At 33.8% G+C, this 19,999-nt stretch overlaps 2 protein-coding genes across 8 annotated transcripts in view; both read right to left on the bottom strand.

Moving 5' to 3' along the window:
• The window catches only part of IMPG2 (interphotoreceptor matrix proteoglycan 2), a gene marked incomplete at its 5' end in the record, with an annotated part of 68,490 nt that extends 61,402 nt beyond the window's left edge, over nt 1-7,088 (bottom strand). For both annotated transcript variants that reach the window (XM_082625714.1, XM_082625715.1), the window contains one exon: nt 6,662-7,088. In XM_082625714.1, the coding sequence (XP_082481840.1) occupies nt 6,662-7,088 (427 nt within the window). The remainder of the gene's footprint in view (nt 1-6,661) is intronic.
• Nucleotides 7,089-9,730: 2,642 nt separating this feature from the next.
• Nucleotides 9,731-19,999, bottom strand: part of SENP7 (SUMO specific peptidase 7) — a gene marked incomplete at its 3' end in the record, with an annotated part of 175,799 nt that continues 165,530 nt past the window's right edge. For all 6 annotated transcript variants that reach the window (XM_082624929.1, XM_082624930.1, XM_082624933.1 and 3 more), the window contains 7 exons: nt 18,132-18,224; nt 17,377-17,501; nt 16,337-16,389; nt 14,608-14,651; nt 14,445-14,513; nt 13,633-13,783; nt 9,731-11,547 (listed from right to left, as the gene is read on the bottom strand). In XM_082624929.1, the coding sequence (XP_082481055.1) occupies nt 11,410-11,547; nt 13,633-13,783; nt 14,445-14,513; nt 14,608-14,651; nt 16,337-16,389; nt 17,377-17,501; nt 18,132-18,224 (673 nt within the window). The remainder of the gene's footprint in view (nt 11,548-13,632; nt 13,784-14,444; nt 14,514-14,607; nt 14,652-16,336; nt 16,390-17,376; nt 17,502-18,131; nt 18,225-19,999) is intronic.

Here is a 19,999-nt window from a genome sequence, read left to right as displayed (position 1 = left end):
GAGGGAGGAAGGGATTATAAAGGCACATGAGAAAATGTTTGGAGGTAACTGACAAATTCATTATCTTGATTGTAGTGATAACTTCAAGGATAAATACATGTGTTAAAACAAATCAAATTCTATGCTTTAAATATGTGCAGTTTATAATCCACCAATGTATACCCTAATAAAGCCATATATTTCTTTTTAACATCTTTATTGGAGTATAACTGCTTTACAATGTTGTGTTAGTTTCTGCTGTACAACAAAGTGCATCAGTTATACATATACATATATCCCCATATCTCCTCCCTCTTGTGTCTCCCTCTCACCCTCCCTATCCCACTCCTCTAGGTGGTCACAGAGTACCAAGTTGATCTCCCTGTGCTATGCAGCTGCTTCCCACTAGCTATCTATTTTACTTTTGGTAGTGTATGTATGTCAATGCCACTCTCTCACTTCGTCCCAGCTTACCGTTCCCCCTCCCTGTGTCCTCAGATCCATTCTCTACATCTGTGTCTTTATTCCTGTCCTGACTCTAGGTTCTTCAGAACCTTTTTTTTTTTTTAGATTCCATATATACATGCTAGCACACGGTATTCGTTTTTCTCTTTCTGACTTACTTCACTCTGTATGAAAGACTCTAGGTCCATCCACCTCACTACAAATAACTCAATTTTGATTCTTTATATGGCTGAGTAATATCCCATTGTATATACGTGCCACATCTTCTTTATCCATTCATCTATCGATGGACACTTAGGTTGCTTCCATGTCCTGGCTATTGTAAATAGAGCTGCAATGAACACTGTGGTACATGACTCTTTTTGAATTATGGTTTTCTCAGCGTAAATGCTCAGTGGTGGGATTGCTGGGTCGTATGGTAGTTCTGTTTTTAGATTTTTAAGGAACCTCCATACTATTCTCCATAGTGGCTGTACCAATCTACATTCCCACCAACAGTGCAAGAGGGTTCCCTTTTCTCCACACCCTCTCCAGCATTTATTGTTTGTAGATTTTTTGATGATGGCCATTCTGACTGGTGTGAGGTGATACCTCATTGTAGTTTTGATTTGCATTTCTCTAATCATTAGTGATGTTGAGCATTCTTTCATGTGTTTGTTGGCAATCCATGTATCTTCTTCGGAGAAATGTCTATTTAGATCTTCTGCCTATTTTTGGATTGGGTTGTTTTTTTGTTATTGAGCTGCATGAGCTGCTTGTTAATTCTGGAGATTAACCCTTTGTCAGTTGCTTCATTTGCAAATATTTTCTCCCATTCTGAGGGTTGTCTTTTCGTCTTGTTTATGGTTTCCTTTTAAAGCTATATTTTAAAAGGTCCAACTACTAATACAATTTTTAAAAGGGGGATACTATTACTTCCTACTCCAAGCACCCTAAATATCTCTTTAATTTCACAAATGATTAGGTTAAATTCAGTTGCTTCTTGCTTAAATGGAGATATTTTTCAAATGTGTTATACCAACTAGCAACTGATACCAAATTATCTATGAAGGAAAATCTGGGCAAACCATTACACTAAATTAGCTTGGTGGAAAGACCAAAGATTTCTGGTTGGACAGTGAGTGGATCTTTTCCTCCAATCTCCAAACAATTGGTTTTAAGGGCATAATCCAATTATCTCTTCCAAATCTCTTCAAAATCAAGACCTATGTTGAAATATTCATTTTTCCTAAATTTCAAAACAAATAAAATATTTACTCTTTATCATGACAGTAACAGCTATATCAACATTGTTATAATCTTGATGTGCTGTGTCAATCATTTTAGCTTTGAGGTCCCTTTCCAATGATCTCATTCACAGAATCTGTATTTTAAAGTCAATTATTCAAGGAATGCTTTATTTTTCTTTTGGTTGGCTTCTTTTTCAATAGCATCTCTTGAATGTATAAACACAAGGGCAAAGAAATTAAAAGGTATAATCATATTCCTTAAATGATTGGTTATTTCCTCTTCACTATTTAACCAGAAGCTATCTAGGGATTCTCATATTCTTACCTATTTTAAAGTAATATTACATAAAAATCCAGGTAGTAGAAATCATATTTTGATAAATTACACACTCATTCTCATTCATCTTCAGTTCCTTTTTCTCTTCCCACTCTCTTTGGAATTTCCCACTTCTGGTATATGCCCTACTCACAAAAGGCCAGGTCAATGGATTTCCATTTAAAAAGTGAAAGAAAAGTTTATTGCTTAGTAAGCTTGATAGTCCAAAATACAGCCAAGAGATATAAATACACTCTGAAAAAAAAAGTTCTAACATACTGTGCCACTTTAAGAAACTAAAAAATCAAACATATAGATATATGTAATATCTGATATTAAATTTTTTATTTTAAAAGCATTTGCTTTGATAAGGAAGGAGGGCAGAAAGGACACGATAGAGGAAAATAAAGAAGAAAACAAAGTAGCAGCTCAGACTGAAGGTTTATATAGCCCAGTCCCCGGAAAATAGTAAATGATCAATAAACATTTGTTGAATACATGCATGAATGAACAAGCCTGATTTCACTAACATTTCATTATCTATATCCACTTTAATTTACTAGCATCGCATCCATATTATGGCTTTTTATTGGCTCTTGAGCAGCAAAAAGCAAAGTTTGGGAATCCTTCAAATATCTAAGGGACATATTATGGTCAATTAAGCAATTCTAGTTAGTAAATATGAGGAACAGAGAATGAATTAATATAATAAAAGGGTATGAGATCAAGGATAACACTGTTTAATTGAAAATAAAATAATTATGTAACAACCTAAATGGGAAAAGAATTTGAAAAAAGAATAGGTACATGTATATGTATAACTGAATCACTCTGCTGTACACCTGAAACTAACACATTATTAATCAACTATACTTCAATATAAAATAAAAAGTCTTCCAAAAAACAAAAGTGCAGGACCAGATGGATTCACAGGCGAATTCTATCAAACATTTAGAGAAGAGCTGACACCTGTCCTTCTGAAACTGCTCCAAAAAATTACAGAGGAACACTCCCAAGCTTTCTACGAGGCCACCATCACCCTGATATCAAAACCAGACAAAGATATCACAAAATAAGAAAATTACAGGCCAAAGCGCTGATGAACATGGACACAAAAATCCTCAACAAAATAATAGCAAACTGAACCCAACAACACATTAAAAGGATCATACACCATGATCAAGTGGGATTTATCCCAGGGATGGAAGGATTATTCAGTATATGCAAATCAAACAATGTGATACACCATATTAACAAACTGAAGAATAAAAACCATATGATCATCTCAATAGATGCATAAAAAGCTTTTCACAAAATTCAACACTGATTTATGATAAAAACTCTCCAGAAAGTGGGCATAGAGGGAAACTACCTCAACGTAATAAAGGCCATATACAACAAACCCACAGCAAACATCATTCTCAATAGTGAAAAACTGAAGTGTTTCCTCTAAGGTCAGGAACAGGACAAGGATGTCCACTCTCACCACTATTATCTAACACAGTTTTGGAAGTCCTAGCCACAGCAATCACAGAATAAAAAGAAATAAAAGGAATCCAAACTGGAAAAGAACTAAAACTGTTGCTGTTTGCAGATGACATGATACTATACATAGAAAATCCTAAAGACACCACCAGGAAACTACTATAGCTAATCAATGAATTTGGTAAAGTTGCAGGTTACAAAATTAATGCACAGAAATCTCTTGCATTCCTAAACACTAACAATGAAATATCAGAAAGAGAAATCAAGGAAATAATCCCATTTACCATCACATCAAAAAGAATAAAATACCTAGGAATAAACCTACCTAAGGAGGCAAAATCACATCAAAAAGAATAAAATACCTAGGAATAAACCTACCTAAGGAGGCAAAAGACCTGTCAGAAAACTATAAGATATTGATGAGGGCTTCCCTGGTGGCACAGTGGTTGAGAGTCCACCTGCTGATGCAGGGGACACGGGTTTGTGCCCCGGTCCGGGAAGATCCCACATGCCGCGGAGCGGCTAGGCCTGTGAGCCATGGCCGCTGAGCCTGCACATCAGAGCCTGTGATCCGCAATGGGAGAGGCCACAACAGTGAGAGGCCCGCGTACCGCAAAAAAAAAAAAAAAAAAGATATTGATGAAAAAAATCAAAGATGACACAAACAGATGGAGAGATATAGCATGTTCTTGGATTGGAGGAATCAATATTGTGAAAATGACTGTACTGACCAAAGCAATCTACAGATTCAGTGCAATCCTTATCAAATTACCAATGGCATTTTTCACAGAATTAGAACAAAAAATTTTACAATTTGTATGGAAGCACAAAAGACCCCGAATAGCCAAAGCAATCCTGAAAAAGAAAAATGGAGCTGGAGCAATCAGGCTCCCGGACTTCCGACTATACTACAAAGCTATAGTAATCAAGACAGTATGGTACAGGCACAAAAACAGAAATATAGATCAATGGAACAGGATAGAAAGCCCAGAGATAAGCCCACACACCTATGGTCAACTAATACATGACAAAGGAGGCAAGAATATACAATGGAGGAAAGACAGTCTCTTCAATAATCGGTGCTGGGAAAACTGGACAGCTACATGTAAAAGAATGAAATTAGAACACTCCCTAACACCATACACAAAAATAAACTCAAAATGGATTCAAGACCTAAATGTAAAGCCGGACACTATAAAACTCTTAGAAGAAAACATAGGCAAAACACTCTTTGACATAAATCGCAGCAAGATCTTTTTTGACCCACCTCCTAAAATAATGAAAATAAAAACAGAAATGAACAAAAGGGAACTAATGAAACTTAAAAGCTTTTGTACTGCAAAGGAAGCCATAAACAAGATGAAAAGACAACCCTCAGAATGGGAAAAAATATTTGCAAACAAAGCAATGGACAAGGGATTAATCTCCAAAATATACAAACAGCTCATGAAGCTCAACATCAAAAAAAAAAAACAACCCAATCAAAAAATGAGAAGACCTAAATAGACATTTCTCCAAAGAAGATATACAGATGGCCAACAAATACATGAAAAGATGCTCAACATCACTAATTATCAGAGAAATGCAAATCAAAACTACAATGAGGTATCACCTCACACCAGTCAGAATGGCCATCATCAAAAAATCTACAAACAATAAATGCTGGTGAGGGTGTGGAGAAAAGGGAACCCTCTTATACTGTTGGTGGGAATGTAAATTGATACAGCCACTATGGAGAACTATATGGAGGTTCCTTAAAAAACTAAAAATAGAACTACCATATGACCCAGCAACCCCACCTCTGAGCATACACCTGGAGAAAACCATAATTCAAAAAGATACATGTACCACAATGTTCACTGCAGCACTATTTACAATAGCCAGGACATGGAAGCAAACTAAATGTCCATCAACAGAGGAATGTATAAAGAAGATGTGGTAGATATATATACAATGGAATATTACTCAGCCATAAAATGGAATGAAATAGTGCCATTTGCAGAGACGTGGATGGACCTAGAGACTGTCATACAGAGTGAAGTAAGTCAGAAAGAGAAAAACAAATATCGTATAATATTGCTTACATGTGGAATCTAGAAAAATGATACAGATGAACTTATTTACAAAGCAGAAATAGAGACACAGACATAGAAAACAAATGTATGGTGGACACCAAGGGGAAAGGGGGAGTGGGATGAATTGGGAGATTGGGATTGACACATATACATTACTATGTATAAAAGAGATAACTAATGAGAACCCACTGTATAGCACAGGAAACTCTACTCAATGCTCTGTGGTGACCTAAATAGGAAGGAAATCCAAAAAAGAGGGGATATATGCATACGTATAGCTGATTCCCTTTGCTGCACAGAAAAAACTAACACAACATTGTAAAGCAACTATACTCCAATAAAAATTAATTTTTAAAAATAAAATAAACTCCTAGTTTTGTTGCTTTAGGGTCCATTGTGAGAACTGCCACCATTTGAGAGGTAAAAACTTTTGTGTATACCAACTAGAATAGCTTGAATCTGTAGAATGGCTAAACTATAAAATATAGAAATTGATCATATTTCCATGCATATAAAATAACTAATTAGCCAAGTAGGTAAGTATATCTTAGTTAATATCTTTTGTGGGTATATTTAGAGAAATTACTGTAATGCAGAAGTAAAAGTTATAATTAATTTATCCAGCAACATAAACTGGTATTTTTGAAGTGCTTCAAAAATTTTAAACCATGTCCTCTCTTAAAATAATGTAGGGCTTCCCTGGTGGCGCAGTGGTTGAGAGTCCGCCTGCTGATGCAGGGGACACGGGTTCGTGCCACGGTCTGGGAGGATCCCACATGCCACGGAGCGGCTTGGCCCATGAGCCATGGCCGTTGAGCCTGCGTGTCCGGAGCCTGTGCTCCGCAACGGGAGAGGCCACAACAGTGAGAGGCCCACATACCGCAAAAAAATAAATAAATAAATAAATAAAATAATGTAAACTTTCCTCTGAAGCTGTATAAATACCATACTCTTAGCAAGTCCTTTTTCCATGGCTAGTAGAAAGACAATATTTGGCTCAGTCTCTATCAAAAGCATCACAAATTTTGAACTATAATGTTCAAATACAACAACTGTTTTAGAACTATGTTTGAATTTTATCATAAAGCCCAAGGGTTTGAATGTTTGCTTACCTCGGACTTTAAAATATTTCACATGGTTTGCCATGGCCTCTGTAACATTTTCATCTGGGCAGGTTTTCACACCATTAGGAAACAGAGTAGATCGCTTTCTTCTGAGCAACCACTGTCTCTCAGTTTCTCTGTGGTCCATAGGTTGTTTCTTTTCGATAGACAGAGAAGAGTCTGTGGATTCTGAGTCAGTCAGGAGAAAAGAAACTGTACTCTTGGGTTCTTGGCTCTCTTCTAAAGATAAGTAGGTTTGTGCTACAGAGTGAAGGCATAAACAAAGCTTCTGATGATGAATGGAGACATAGAATGAAAGGTAACAAATGAAGAAAAACTGACATTTGCACCACATTTGGATTTTGAACTCAATGCTCGAATTATAGACATGTGTGCTTAAGGAGGGGAGAAGTAAAGCATTCAATTTTATCTCCATTTAATTCCTAGTCCTTTATTTCAAGATTGTTAGCTATTGAAATCAAGTATACATCCAATTTCAACACAAGAAATAAGAGGAAGTAAGCTTTGAACCAAGAATTACTAATGAAGAGGAAAACCAATATTATTGGAGAGATTTTCATACAGTTTAAATGAAGCAATATCAAAGACTAGAGTACTATTTGATTCAATTTCTTACAGCAGTCCTATCAAATAATGTTATTTTTAGAGAAAATATACTGCAGATCTAAAGATCTAAAGATCTAAAAAATAACGTAGATTTTAAAATACCTGTTAATGATGGAAGGTTTCCTTCTATCAGGACAAATATCAGAATACCCAGAGAAATCTTCCCAAAATGAGGAAACATAATCATTTGAGCCAAAACCAAGAAAGAGGCCAAAATCCTTAATTGAGCACCCAAAGGCCTGAAACTTCCAGTAACAAATTGTTACAGAAAACGTCTAATATTTAAACAGTTTATGTTCAAAAACTGACAACCATTCCAAAATCATTATAAATTGGCTAAATAAAAATGATGTCCTTTCAAAGTATCTCTCACTTCTTTTCTGAAATAACCAGCATGCTATGAAAGCAGGAGAGATAAGCTAATTAGGACAGATGGAGAGAGACAATTTCTTTACTCTAATCTAGCAAGCTAAGCTCTTTATTAACACTCTCCTTGCCTTTAATAAGCACTCCACTTAAAAATGTTTCCAAAAAAAAATAATAATGTTACACATGTAATTCACTGAATTTTACAACTTTTCTCAGTCTATTAGTCAAACCTGATAGATTCACATGTTCTCTGGGTTCTTCTACAACCTATGATTTTTAAGCATAAAATGCCCAGACTGACTATACCTGTCTATGTCCGAAATACAGAGCTACATACAAAATAAAGTTATTTTCTTGGTGCCGTTTCTTGTAAATTTCCCTCGATTAAAAAATTTGAAAATCTTTCACTGTAACCACTTACGTCTCCTTCCTTATCTATAAAATAGGATAGGAATAGTAAAGCTAACTCATGATAGAGATATTATGAGTATTAAACTAGTTAACACACAGAAAATGCTTAGAAAAGTACCTGGCACCTACTAAGCATACAATATAAATGGTAGCTACATAATAATAACTTTGTTGCTTAATTTGCTACTACACATGAGGCCCAGTGTCTTTATCAACATGAGTAATTCTTAACCAAGAAAGGAAACTTTTTTTATCTTTACCACAATGGGGGACCAGATAAAAATTTTGTATTAGGGCAGTTGTTTTTATCAAATAAATCTAGTAGAAAGGAATTAAATTAGTCAAAAACCCTGTGGAAGCTATTATTTATTATCAAATAGCAATGAATTTATATCTTATGTACCTCTGGTGAAGTTCTCTGGAAAAAACAATGTTTTGTAAAGATCTAAAGGACATTTCTCTTCAGAATCCTAAACTAGCCCTGATCCTGATTTCTCCAGTTCCCAAAAGGGACGAACTCAGCTGTAAGAGAACAGACCACCTGGGTGGGTGCAAACCACACCAGCATACGAAAGCCTCATACACATAGAACCAAGTCTTTTAACAGCCCCTGGGCAAAGTTTGCAAATTTCCATAAGGACAAGGTTAGTTACAAGAGACTCTACAGAGGGAAGAAGGGGCCCAGGTTTTCCAAAAGAGTTTTAAAAAGTTCTGGTCAAGGAGGGCTTCGGGGTATGCATGTCTACTCACAGTTCTCCCAGTCCAGACAGTTCAACAATTAGAGGTCATTTTCACAATAAAAGATATATATATATATATTGAATACAACTGACATTTCACATTCATTTTAGCTTAGTACTTTTCCAAAGAAATAGTATTATTGAAAGAAAGAAAACACAAGATAATTTCCTATTAAGAAAGGGCTTAAGCTTGGTGTTAAGCTAAAAGTAATTAAAGCATAAATTAATAACTTTATATGGCTAAAAAGTAGGTGACAGTGGAAAGATGATAGAATGTAGATTGGAATCAAATGAGAAAGGGCTCTGTATGATAAGTCTAGACCTATTTTCTCCCTAACACACACACACACAAAAGCTGATTTTAAGAGGTATTAAACTTTTTCTTAAAAAAAAAAAAAAGAGCTACCATTTTTTTATCCCAGGAGTTGTGAGAAACAGTATTATCTTCTCTAAGAAGGCTTTCCCTGTCTAGTGACAACCCTCTTACTACCTCTCTACCACCTCTCACTATCTCCTCCCTCTCTCTCTCTCTCCCTCCCTCCCTCTCTCTCTCTCTCTCTCTCTCTCTCTCTCTCTCTCACACACACACACACACACGAAGGCTGAACACCCTCCTGTGCTCCCAAAAAACTCTGATTGTTTCTAACAGGCATATTAAAATTGTTCATATGTCCATTTCTCCCATTAGACTATAAATGACTTAGGAATAAGAGCTGTCATTCCGTTTTTTCTACCTTGTACATTGCCTGCTAGTAGTAGATGCTCAACAATGTTCCCTGAACTATCAAAATTACCACGTCTGTTAAAACAGTTAAAAAAATTAATCTAAGCAACAATTATATGACATGCACTGAGTAACATACAATTTAAAATCTATTTCTAAGAATGGCTCACGTTTCTTAAGGAAAAAAATTACACCTCAATTTAATGAATTGGAAACATGTTTAATATAAAATGTTGATATTCTCAAAGCATTATTTCCATATGAATTTAGGAAAATGAATTTTAAACAATCTTCAAAACATGGTAAAGGATAGTGGTGTCTTTGAAAAACATACAAACAAAAAAGTTAAGAAGTCACAAGGAGATGTATTAGATACTTGCTTTCCCAAAATTAGATATACAAAATAATTGTCATCTAAAAAATCCCCTCCCCCCACACAGAAATTGGGAATGAAACATGTAATTATAACCATCTTTATAGGAAATCTCCAAAGGACAAATATCTTTAACAATATAAAGATGATGACAAGATTAATAGAAACTTAAGGACACTAAGGCTTAACTGACAACCTCAATTCACAAGATTTTGAAATAAAATGTTCCGACTTTTAGCTTCATCTTAAATTGCCTTTGCTTCACTGCTTTATATACAGTAACAATGTAAATCTAAGAGATGCTTAAAACAGAAGATTAAAAAACATTTTTCTTATCTGAGAAAATACAATATAATCATCCCCTCAAAATATTCCTGATAACATTAGAAAGTTATGAAGTATTTAATCATATGTAATACCACCATCATCACATTAATTCAGAACTGCTACCTGAACATTTAATAAAAACTTATGCTCCATGGGGATCACAGGTCCTGAAAAATTACAACTGAAAAATACAAAAGCAATGAGAGCAATCTGGCTTTTGCAGATGAATACTGGGTAAACAGCTATAAAATTATGTATTTAGTCCTAACAATTAATATAGAAAACTTTGAGGATATTTTTTTAATTAAAGTTATGAAGTCACTAATTTTATCTTCTATACTTACAGAAACTGTGTACATATATTCTGGGATGTCAAAATAGGATAGAAGTCAATATTTATATAGCTATACCTCAAATAAACTAAGTTGAGCTACATATACAATTTTTAAAAACCTATTTTGGATAGCTAAATTTTTCTTCCAAATTTCACTCTGAATGAATGAACTAAATTCTCAGATCCCCACACATGACATCAAAAGAAATGGAAAACAAACAACAATTAGAATAATGGTTCCACTTAGCAACTGAGAAAAATAAGCTGCGCATTGAAAGAGTGAATTTTTATCACCTTCCTAACATTATGTCTCCTCTCACACTATACAGAAGGGATGCCGTAAATGGCATTTTCTGAAGCCTTGAAACTAAATTCTTTAAAAAAAAATACACAGTATTCATATTGCATGCTTGAGCTGCAAAGAACAGAATTACAATATAATGTGACTTGTCAACGAATTTGACAAGCGCTGGGGCTGGCACCAGGGAGGACCTAACTCCCTTCAACTCCCAGTTATGTGGAAGTACAGATCACATCGTTTTATTATCTATAAAAACATTCCCACATTACATATGCTATTGCATAATCCAAGCATATTTAATCAGAAAAATATCAAATATTTATGAAATTTTAATTTCTATCTAATGACTTTATCTATATCACCCCCATTTCCACTCCATCTATGAGATCCTAACAATTCTAATATTATATCTTATATATTTTAAATAATGTACAGTGACTTATAAAACTACTGCAAGTTATTTGCTTCTCTGTGAGCTGGCTAACACAAATGCTGATAAGCAGCTTTCCGGTAATCGTATAGAACATCTGTGTCATGTTTGTACAGATTAACTAGCTACTGCTGCCCTTCTGTTGCTGTAAATGAAGTTTCAAAATGAGCTCTCGAATATCTTCCCGTTTGGTCTTTATTACATGACGAGGAAACCATTTCTCCAAATGAATTGGAAGTTCAAAGTTAACAATAGGATCCTAATGAGAGAAAAGACAGAGTGCAATCACTTTAGCAGTATAATTCAAATTTGTTTTAAGCTCAGTTTTGTAAGAAATGAGAAATTGCTAACTTTTTTAAATAACAGCTTTACTGAGACATATTTCACATAACATACAATTTGCCTAAAGTATTCAACTGAATGATTTTCAGTATATTCAGAGTTGTGCAACCATCACCACAATCAATTTTAGAACATTTTCATTAAACTGCTAACTTCTGAACATCAAAATTAAACACCATTTGTTCTGCTACAATGCATGTTTAAGTGAATTAGTGCAAAGAGAATTAGTAAACAGAGAATGACTCAGTACAATGCAGAAGTCAGGCTGGTTTGAACACAATCTTTTCCAACATGTTAATATTTTGAAACTATTAAAACGAAGAGGAAGCCTTAGCAGTAAATGAAGAATCTCACATAAAAAATAGAAAATCCTGCAGAAGTACCTTCTTTTAGTCCACGAAATAGCCAATTTAGTGGCTTAAGGAACTGATATATTTTCCATTATGTTAAGCTTAATAAGGAAGTTGCAAGTTGCAACTGCAAAGACAATTCTGCCTGTGTTTAAAAAAATGAGTAACTGCTGAATAAGACTACCCCTAGATCATGTTTATAAATTTGATGAAACTATTAGAAGCCAGATGTAAGAAGGACTTACATCTTAAAGAAGAAATTAAGAGTCCCAGAATATAAAGCTGAAATGAAGGACTAACTGTGATTCTAGGGGCAAATCTCAGTGGAGATTTAACTGTGTAAGTATTTTTATTAGAATTAAAATTGTTTTTCTCATGGCCTAGTTACAAAGTTAGACAGGTTTTGAATGGTCAACCTGAAACCTATTTTCTTCAATCCACACTCTGTTATATTAGTGCACAAATTTGTGAAACACAAGATTTAGTGTTCTGAGGTTTTCCCCCCAGCAATCTTAAGTGGTGCTACCACCTATATTAGAAGTATGTTCTACTGAGGCTACATAATTATGTAACAGACTGAATTACATAACAGACTCAGACTATGTTATGTAATAAGGCACTTTGGATATCTAAAAACAAAATCAAATCTCTTTGAAAAGAGTATTAGAAGGCCAGAACTGTCACCCTATAATGAAGTTCCAGTCTAGAATAAAAAAGGAAAAAAAAACAGCATAACATGTTTAGTGGTTTCCATAATGTGTACCATGTTCTACTGTATATTATCAATCCTCCCCTATACCAAAAGTTATAACTGCACACTATAACCCTCATGCTTTGAAAGTACCTTTAAGGATTCTCCAAACAAGCTTCTGGTCAAAAATACCTTTTGCTATACCCATCTTCATAAATAATACTGGTTATGACTGAAGTAATGAGCTAACAGTTCAAAAAGCAGAGTGATCCCTTGCTATTTAAAATTTCTTTTTAACGTTGCTACAGTTCCTATAGAGTCTCTGATGAGCTAGAAAATAATACCCATACTTCTCATTGTACTTATGTAGCTTATGGTTTTCTGAGCTTCTTCAATACACAAGTCTTTTAGTTTTGAAAATTTTTCTTCAAATTTGTGTCTGCCTTATTCTCTCTCTCCACCCCTAATCCTTCTGCAACTCCAATTACATGTAAATTAGACTTTGTAACTGTATCATACTTGTCTCTTATGCTCTGTTCTCTTCTTTACATTCTTCTTCCTCTCTGAGCTACAGTGGGATACTTTCTATTGTCCTTTTTTAAAGTTCCCTTATCTGTCTTCTGCTTTATTCAGTCTGCTATCAAACCCATACAGTAAGTTCTTAATTTCAGATATATCATTATGCATTTTCAGTTCTAGAATGTCCACTTGACTTTTTTTTTAGCAGATTCCATTTTCATCCATTTTGTTTATCTTTGACTATTTTCTCCAACATATTAATCAAATCATTTTAAAGTTCTTATCTTCTAACTCCAATATCTGGGTTATATATGGTTCTATGCCTTTTTTTTTCTTATTTCTTGATTACCTCTAACATTTTCCTGCTTCTTTGCTTGCCCAGTAATTTGTGATTATATGCTGGTAATTGTGAATAAAAAAATGTATTTATGTCTTTACATACCTTAAAGAAGCTTTCCACATATTGCAGTAAATATACTCCACAATCACTGCTATTATCTTGTTTAGGAACTTTAGGGCACAGGTCCACCATGTTTGCTTTGCTGAATTCACGATGAGTTTTTCGTTTAACTTCCCACTCTACCTCTAAATACCTTAAACCATCAAAAAGTAGAGTGACTCGAGTAGAAATTTCTTTACTATTATGCAACACTTTCACAAAAATGGAAAAACATTTGCTGCCAAATATATTGCCTCCAGCCACATTTCAAAAGACTTTAAACCTTAACAGCACAAATTATAATATGAGGCTTCAAAAGTGCTACTTTAAATAAAATCATCTGAGTTTCAAACTAAAAGCCAGACTTTTTTTCAACAACTCAACTTTCACAACTCATATACATAAGTTACTTATATTACAAAGTAAACTAAACAAATTATTTTTAAACTTTAGATGCTAGTTTTTTCCAGATCCTGTAGGAAATTTAAAAATTACAAACACACATGCACACACAAAATAAGAATGTGAAAGAGTTCTTATTTTTTTCTAAAGTGTTAACTTTTGACAACCACTAATATTTGCAATGCTCCTTTGTAAAATTATGTCTTTTGCTCAATTGTAAATACAAATTCCAAATTTACTTTTGATATAATCCTTGAGAAATATTTTACACATAATGGGGATATTTGTTATTAATTAGATTTACAGGCCTCATCTCAATAAATAATAAAATATAATTCCTGATATAATCTTTTCAGTAATTCTTAAGGCAACTTAAAAATTATTGAGATTTTAGTAAAATTGTTATTACTTACTCTCGTAAATTCTGAACTGTGTTTTGTATAGAAGCAGCTTTCAAGGAGTCTAGTATGAGAATGCATGGCCTATGAAAATCACAGGAAGAAATCAAGATGTATATATTCATATATGAAGTAAACCTATATATCTGAAAAGACTATTATTATAGCATGTACATACCTTTTACACATTTTCTTTGGTACTGACATATTCATCTCAGGACTCTGAAATAACATGAATTTTTACAACTTTGCAATTAAAGCTAGTGTGAATAAATTAATATTCAGTTACTCTTTAAAATGTTTCATACAGGGACTTCCCCGGTGGCACAGTGGCTAAGACTCTGTGTTCCCAATGCAGGGGGCCTGGGTTCGATCCCTGGTCAGGGAACTAGATCCCACAAGCATACCGCAACTAAGAGTTTGCATGCCACAACTAAGGAGCCCATGTGCCGCAACTAAGGAGCCAGCAAGCCGCAACTAAGGAGCCCTCAAACCACAACTAAGGAGCCCTCAATCCACAACTAAGGAGCCCACCTGCCACAACTAAGGAGCCAACGAGCCACAACTAAGGAGCCCACAAGCCACAACTAAGGAGCCCACAAGCCACAACTAAGACCCAGTGCAACCAAATAAATTAATTAAAAAAAAAAAAGAAATAGAAAATGTTTCAAATAACTTTAAAATTAAAATTTCAAATAAGAGTTCTTTTCATCATCTAAAGTGAGCCAACTTCATTTTTTTTTAATTTATAGATTTCTTTTCTTATACTGGTGAAACAGTAGTTTATGCACTTTTACATGTGACCTCAAGAAGTTATGGAGCTTTAACATGGCCTAAAAAACAACCTGGAACTTGAATTACTTCTATTCAGAGTTGCCATCTTAAGCAAAGATAAAGAAGTTAACTGAACCTGTCCTTATACACATTCTCTTAACTCAGTATATGATATCAATAGAGACAGACTTCTTCCCTTTGAAGCACAAGAAGCAGATTATTAATGTATACTAAGGGATAAGAGATGGGGTATTTTGTTATTTTTGTTGATAAATTTAAGAATCAATAGATCAAACTTTCTTTAATATGCAGAACTTCTCAGCACCTTTATTATTCTAATATAACAGTGAATCTCTAAGAGAGGAATAGGACACAGGCTTTACCCAACTTAACTGACCTTAGAATCCTTTTTATCATAAACTGCATCTTAGAACAAGTATTCCATGGAACCCAATTTGGGAAACCTGGCTCTAGAGGCAAGAAGGAGCTCCCCTATTCTGCGGCTGTGACATAAGAAAAGGAAACCTCCTTCCTTCTGCCCACCCTGTACCAGTGACAGTAAAGACACAGGCCTATGCCAGGGAGGCTGCTGCTGTCTGTATGTATTAAAAAATAATTAGGTGGCTACCTTAATCAATTAAGATACCAAATCTAGACCATGAATATCAGTTTAGAGGTCCATTTAAAGAAAAGTTAACCATAACTATCTTAGCCTCAGGAGTCATATGGATTGACCATGAGTCTACTTTGAATGATTTTTACCAACAATTTATAATAATAGAAAGTGGAATATAAAATATAGGTAGTTAATTACTCTGAGTGCAAAAACTGATGACATAATGAAGAATAAAAGTATATTTTTCCATAGAAATTGAAAAAGTAGTCGACCAAGATGATCAGATAAACTATAAACAAACCTAGGGAGTTAAAGTAAGCTAAACAGATGCAAAAAGAATAATTTCTCTAGTTTTCTTTTCTACCCCAACGAAATACTCCAAAGAATCATAAAACAGCATAATTTAATTATGGTACACCAATATCCATCATAGCCCACCTAGCTATGCCCTATTTTCCAGATAAAACTGTTATATTCATGAGTTTTCCTTCTTTCACATTTATAAAAACACACTTACTTGAGAATCTTCTATACCCAAGGATAGTGCTGAAGAAGTATGCAGATCATTATCTAGTTAGAAATAACAAAACAGTTATGTGTGTTTATTTTATGTCTAATACAAAGTATTTAGATAAGTTTAAATTGTAATTTGTATGCATAGTAGTAATTAAAAGGAAAAAATACCTGGGAACTATTTTTTTTTATGGTTAATGTTACAAAAAAATTCAATCGATGGATAAAACTGACAATGCTTAATTGGCTGTCATCACACAATACATACACCCCAGAGCCAGAACCTGAAATACCAGTTAGCTGGGGCCAGTTTCCTGTAAAAAGACAATCTTCATAGATTGCTTACTTATCAAAATCTCTGCTGTTTTAATGTGGAGGAGGGTTAATTTGCCTAGTAATAATTCTTCTAACAAATGATCATAGAGTGTTGCATAAATACACTTTTGCAGCATAGGAGGGTTAGACAAAATAGAAAGTAATCAGTTGCTTTATCAGTCTTTCTTTTCCCCCCACAAGAGAGAGGTTTTGGCCAGTATTAATGGTAATGGCTATTATTAATTCTGCTTGCTGCTTAGGCTACAGCTATAAAATACAACTTGATTTTTTTTTCTCAAAGAAAGTAGGCTTATTTGCTTACTTAAGATTTGGGCTGTAACATAAGAAAAATCATGGAAGAATTATAAGAGACCCGATATTACCTAGCCAAATTACTAGTGTCAACAGGAATTGTGTTAATTTATATTAAGAAAAAGAAAAAAGGGGAGATTTCAAGCTATGCCTGAAGATTCATGGCATGAATTCTTAGAAAGATTATTTTATAAAAACTACTATGATAAAACTTGATATAACAGTAAAACCTGACAATTACATTTTGTTTATGCATGAGTCTTGGGTATCGTATCTATCATGAAAATTTCAGACATTTCTTCTAATAAACTAAATGATAAGAAATAATTATACTATCCTTTAACTTCATATTGTTCTCTATAATCATTTTACTGTTGCCAACATTATTAAAAACACCATCCACATTAAGTTTATCACCTATTGTTTTGTTGTCATGTTGGGATTGCTGAGCCTGGGAGTGCTGGGATATAGTTTGTGGAAAATCTTCATACACAGCTTCTTCTAACCATGGAAAACAAATGACTGCAAGATACCAGTGAGACCTGTTGAAAAGAAATATAATCTTAATAACACAAAATCTAAACAATGTAGAAGAATACGTTCTAGAACTATAGCTGAGAAGGTGGGTAAAACAAACATCAATTTTGAAGAAGTCCACTGTAGTATCTGAACACGCATTCCAAAACTAATTTAAAAAGCACTAAGACTTCTTAGGGTAAAATCTGAGTAAGTCAAACTTATTTACTTTTATATAATTAGTGTTTCCTGTTGAGAATCTGCTTTAATAAACAAACAAAGAGACTTACAGCATCACCTTTTTTCTGTTAGTGCTTAAAGAGCTTGTTCTCTTAAATATTTGAAAATTTATCCCAAAAGCTTTTGATTTTTTTGTTTAGAAAATCTTTTCTTGAGTCCCACCTCAAAATAAACTGAATGTCTAAGCCATTATAGTCTTGTGGACATTTGTCATTTTTTCTTCCCACTATTTACAATATAAGTACTGTCAAACCAAAATCCAAGATAAACTCATTATTTTAGCTACTTCTTTAGAAAAAAATTAAAAATAATACCTGGATTTATCTACCCATACTTTTTACTGATTATTAATCTAAAAATGCACAAAGTATTTTTCTGCACTCTCTGATTTTTTTTTAATAATCTGAAATACTCACGACTCATTTACAGGCACAAAGATGTAATCTTTATTAAAGATGTTTATGTGACGAGTCCATGTTCTTACTCTCTTATGTCTTCTCTGAGCCATTCTGGGAACAAAAAGATAGACATATTTGATAGATAAAAAATTAAAAATTTAAGATAAGGATTTCAGGGGTCTTTTTTATACACTGAAAAATGCTAGCTTTAGTTTATTTAACCATCTTCTTCAAGGTACATAATATTTAACAGACTAGAAAATTATCTCATGTTATTAACTCCTGGCTCTTTTTAAATATGATCACTATTTATAAACAATAAAGTTTATTTTTTAGATAAACAATAAAATGCTTTACAGATTCCAAAAGTGTCTCAGCAACTGAATATAAATAGCTATACCTATTTATTCTATTTAGTTCCACCTGGGCTGATATAAAATATTATCATTAAACCTTAACAGAATTGTCTAAATATTATATCTGTGATAAGGGAGGTGTTAAAACTTAATGGAAGAGGAGGGATGAGGTATATAATCTTAGATTTTTAAAGATGAGACTCATCTCCCTTTATTTCATTTATAAGAATATTATAGGACAATGAGTTAAGCATACCCACTATCCATCCTTTATTTCTTTGACAAATATTTATTAGGTTCCTAAGAACAAATAATGAAAATCACTCACACTGCCCTAAAAGGATTTACAAAATAATGAAGGCAGAAAAAAACTACAACAAATAATTAAAATATAAGTGTCATAAAGGATACAAAGGAATTATGGTGATGGCATCTAGGAAAAACATGAAGAAAGGGGTTGGGACACATGAATAAAAATTCCTTTTCTTTACCTCATTAGGGAAGTTAAAGAAGGAAGATATCAAACCAAGTTTGGATGTCAAAAAGGATTCTAGGAAAGGGATAGCATTTCACAGTGGCATAAAGGAGATGGTGATATGTGACTTCTGGCTCAGTCCCACGAAGGACCTCTTTTTAGTCAGAAAATTAAACAAACGATTAAGTTCTTATACATTTACATACCAAGTAACACAAGAAACAGACGTCTTTGCCCTATCCTTGTCCAAGTGAATATCTAACCAAACTCACAGGAGTAGACATTGGGAGCAAGATGGGGCTAAAAGATGTGGTAGGAATTAGTCACTATGCAAAAGATTAACTTCATAAAATAATGAGTCATATGTTTACCAAATTTTCTTATTTCAAAATGACCCAACCATTACAATGATTATAAATTATTATTTTTACCTAGTGCAGAGTCTCTTAATTTGTCTTCCATATGAAAGATCTTAAGGATAGACACCTGGTTTTCTTTTGTCTTGTTATGTTGCTGTTTGATAGATTTCCTGATTCTGCTAACCTTATTTGATTGGGAATACATTAGATATTGGATGGGGCAAGGATGACAGGAGAGAATACAGGGGCCGCAATATAATCGCTTATTCTCTGTTCCTAACTGTACGGAAAATCCTCAACTAATGTCTAACAGTTCTCTCCCCATTCAATAACATACATTATTATCTTTTATTTTGAGTTCCTAGTATGTTCTAAGAACTGATGAGCAAAATGCACCAGGCATAGAGTAGAAAATAAGACAGATGAAGTCCCTGACCTCATGGAGCTTGTATTTTAGAATAAGAAACAGAAAATGAACAAACAAACAAAAAAATGATTAGAGATCATGTTGTAAAATAAATTAAAAAGTGCCAGAAGAAGAAATTTCTGTCAAAAAATGAAAGAGCTTAAGCATATTTGAAAACTGAAAGGAGGTAGGCTGAGCTGAAGTGTGGTAAATGAGGGGAGAGAATGCTGTGAGATGAATTTAGGGACATGGACAGAAGCAGATCTTGCAGGATCTCAGTAATGACTTTG

The sequence above is a fragment of the Mesoplodon mirus genome (assembly GCF_964341445.2).
Source record: "Mesoplodon mirus genome assembly, chromosome: 6".
NCBI lineage: Eukaryota > Metazoa > Chordata > Mammalia > Artiodactyla > Ziphiidae > Mesoplodon > Mesoplodon mirus.
This window is presented reverse-complemented; position numbering and strand designations above follow the sequence as displayed.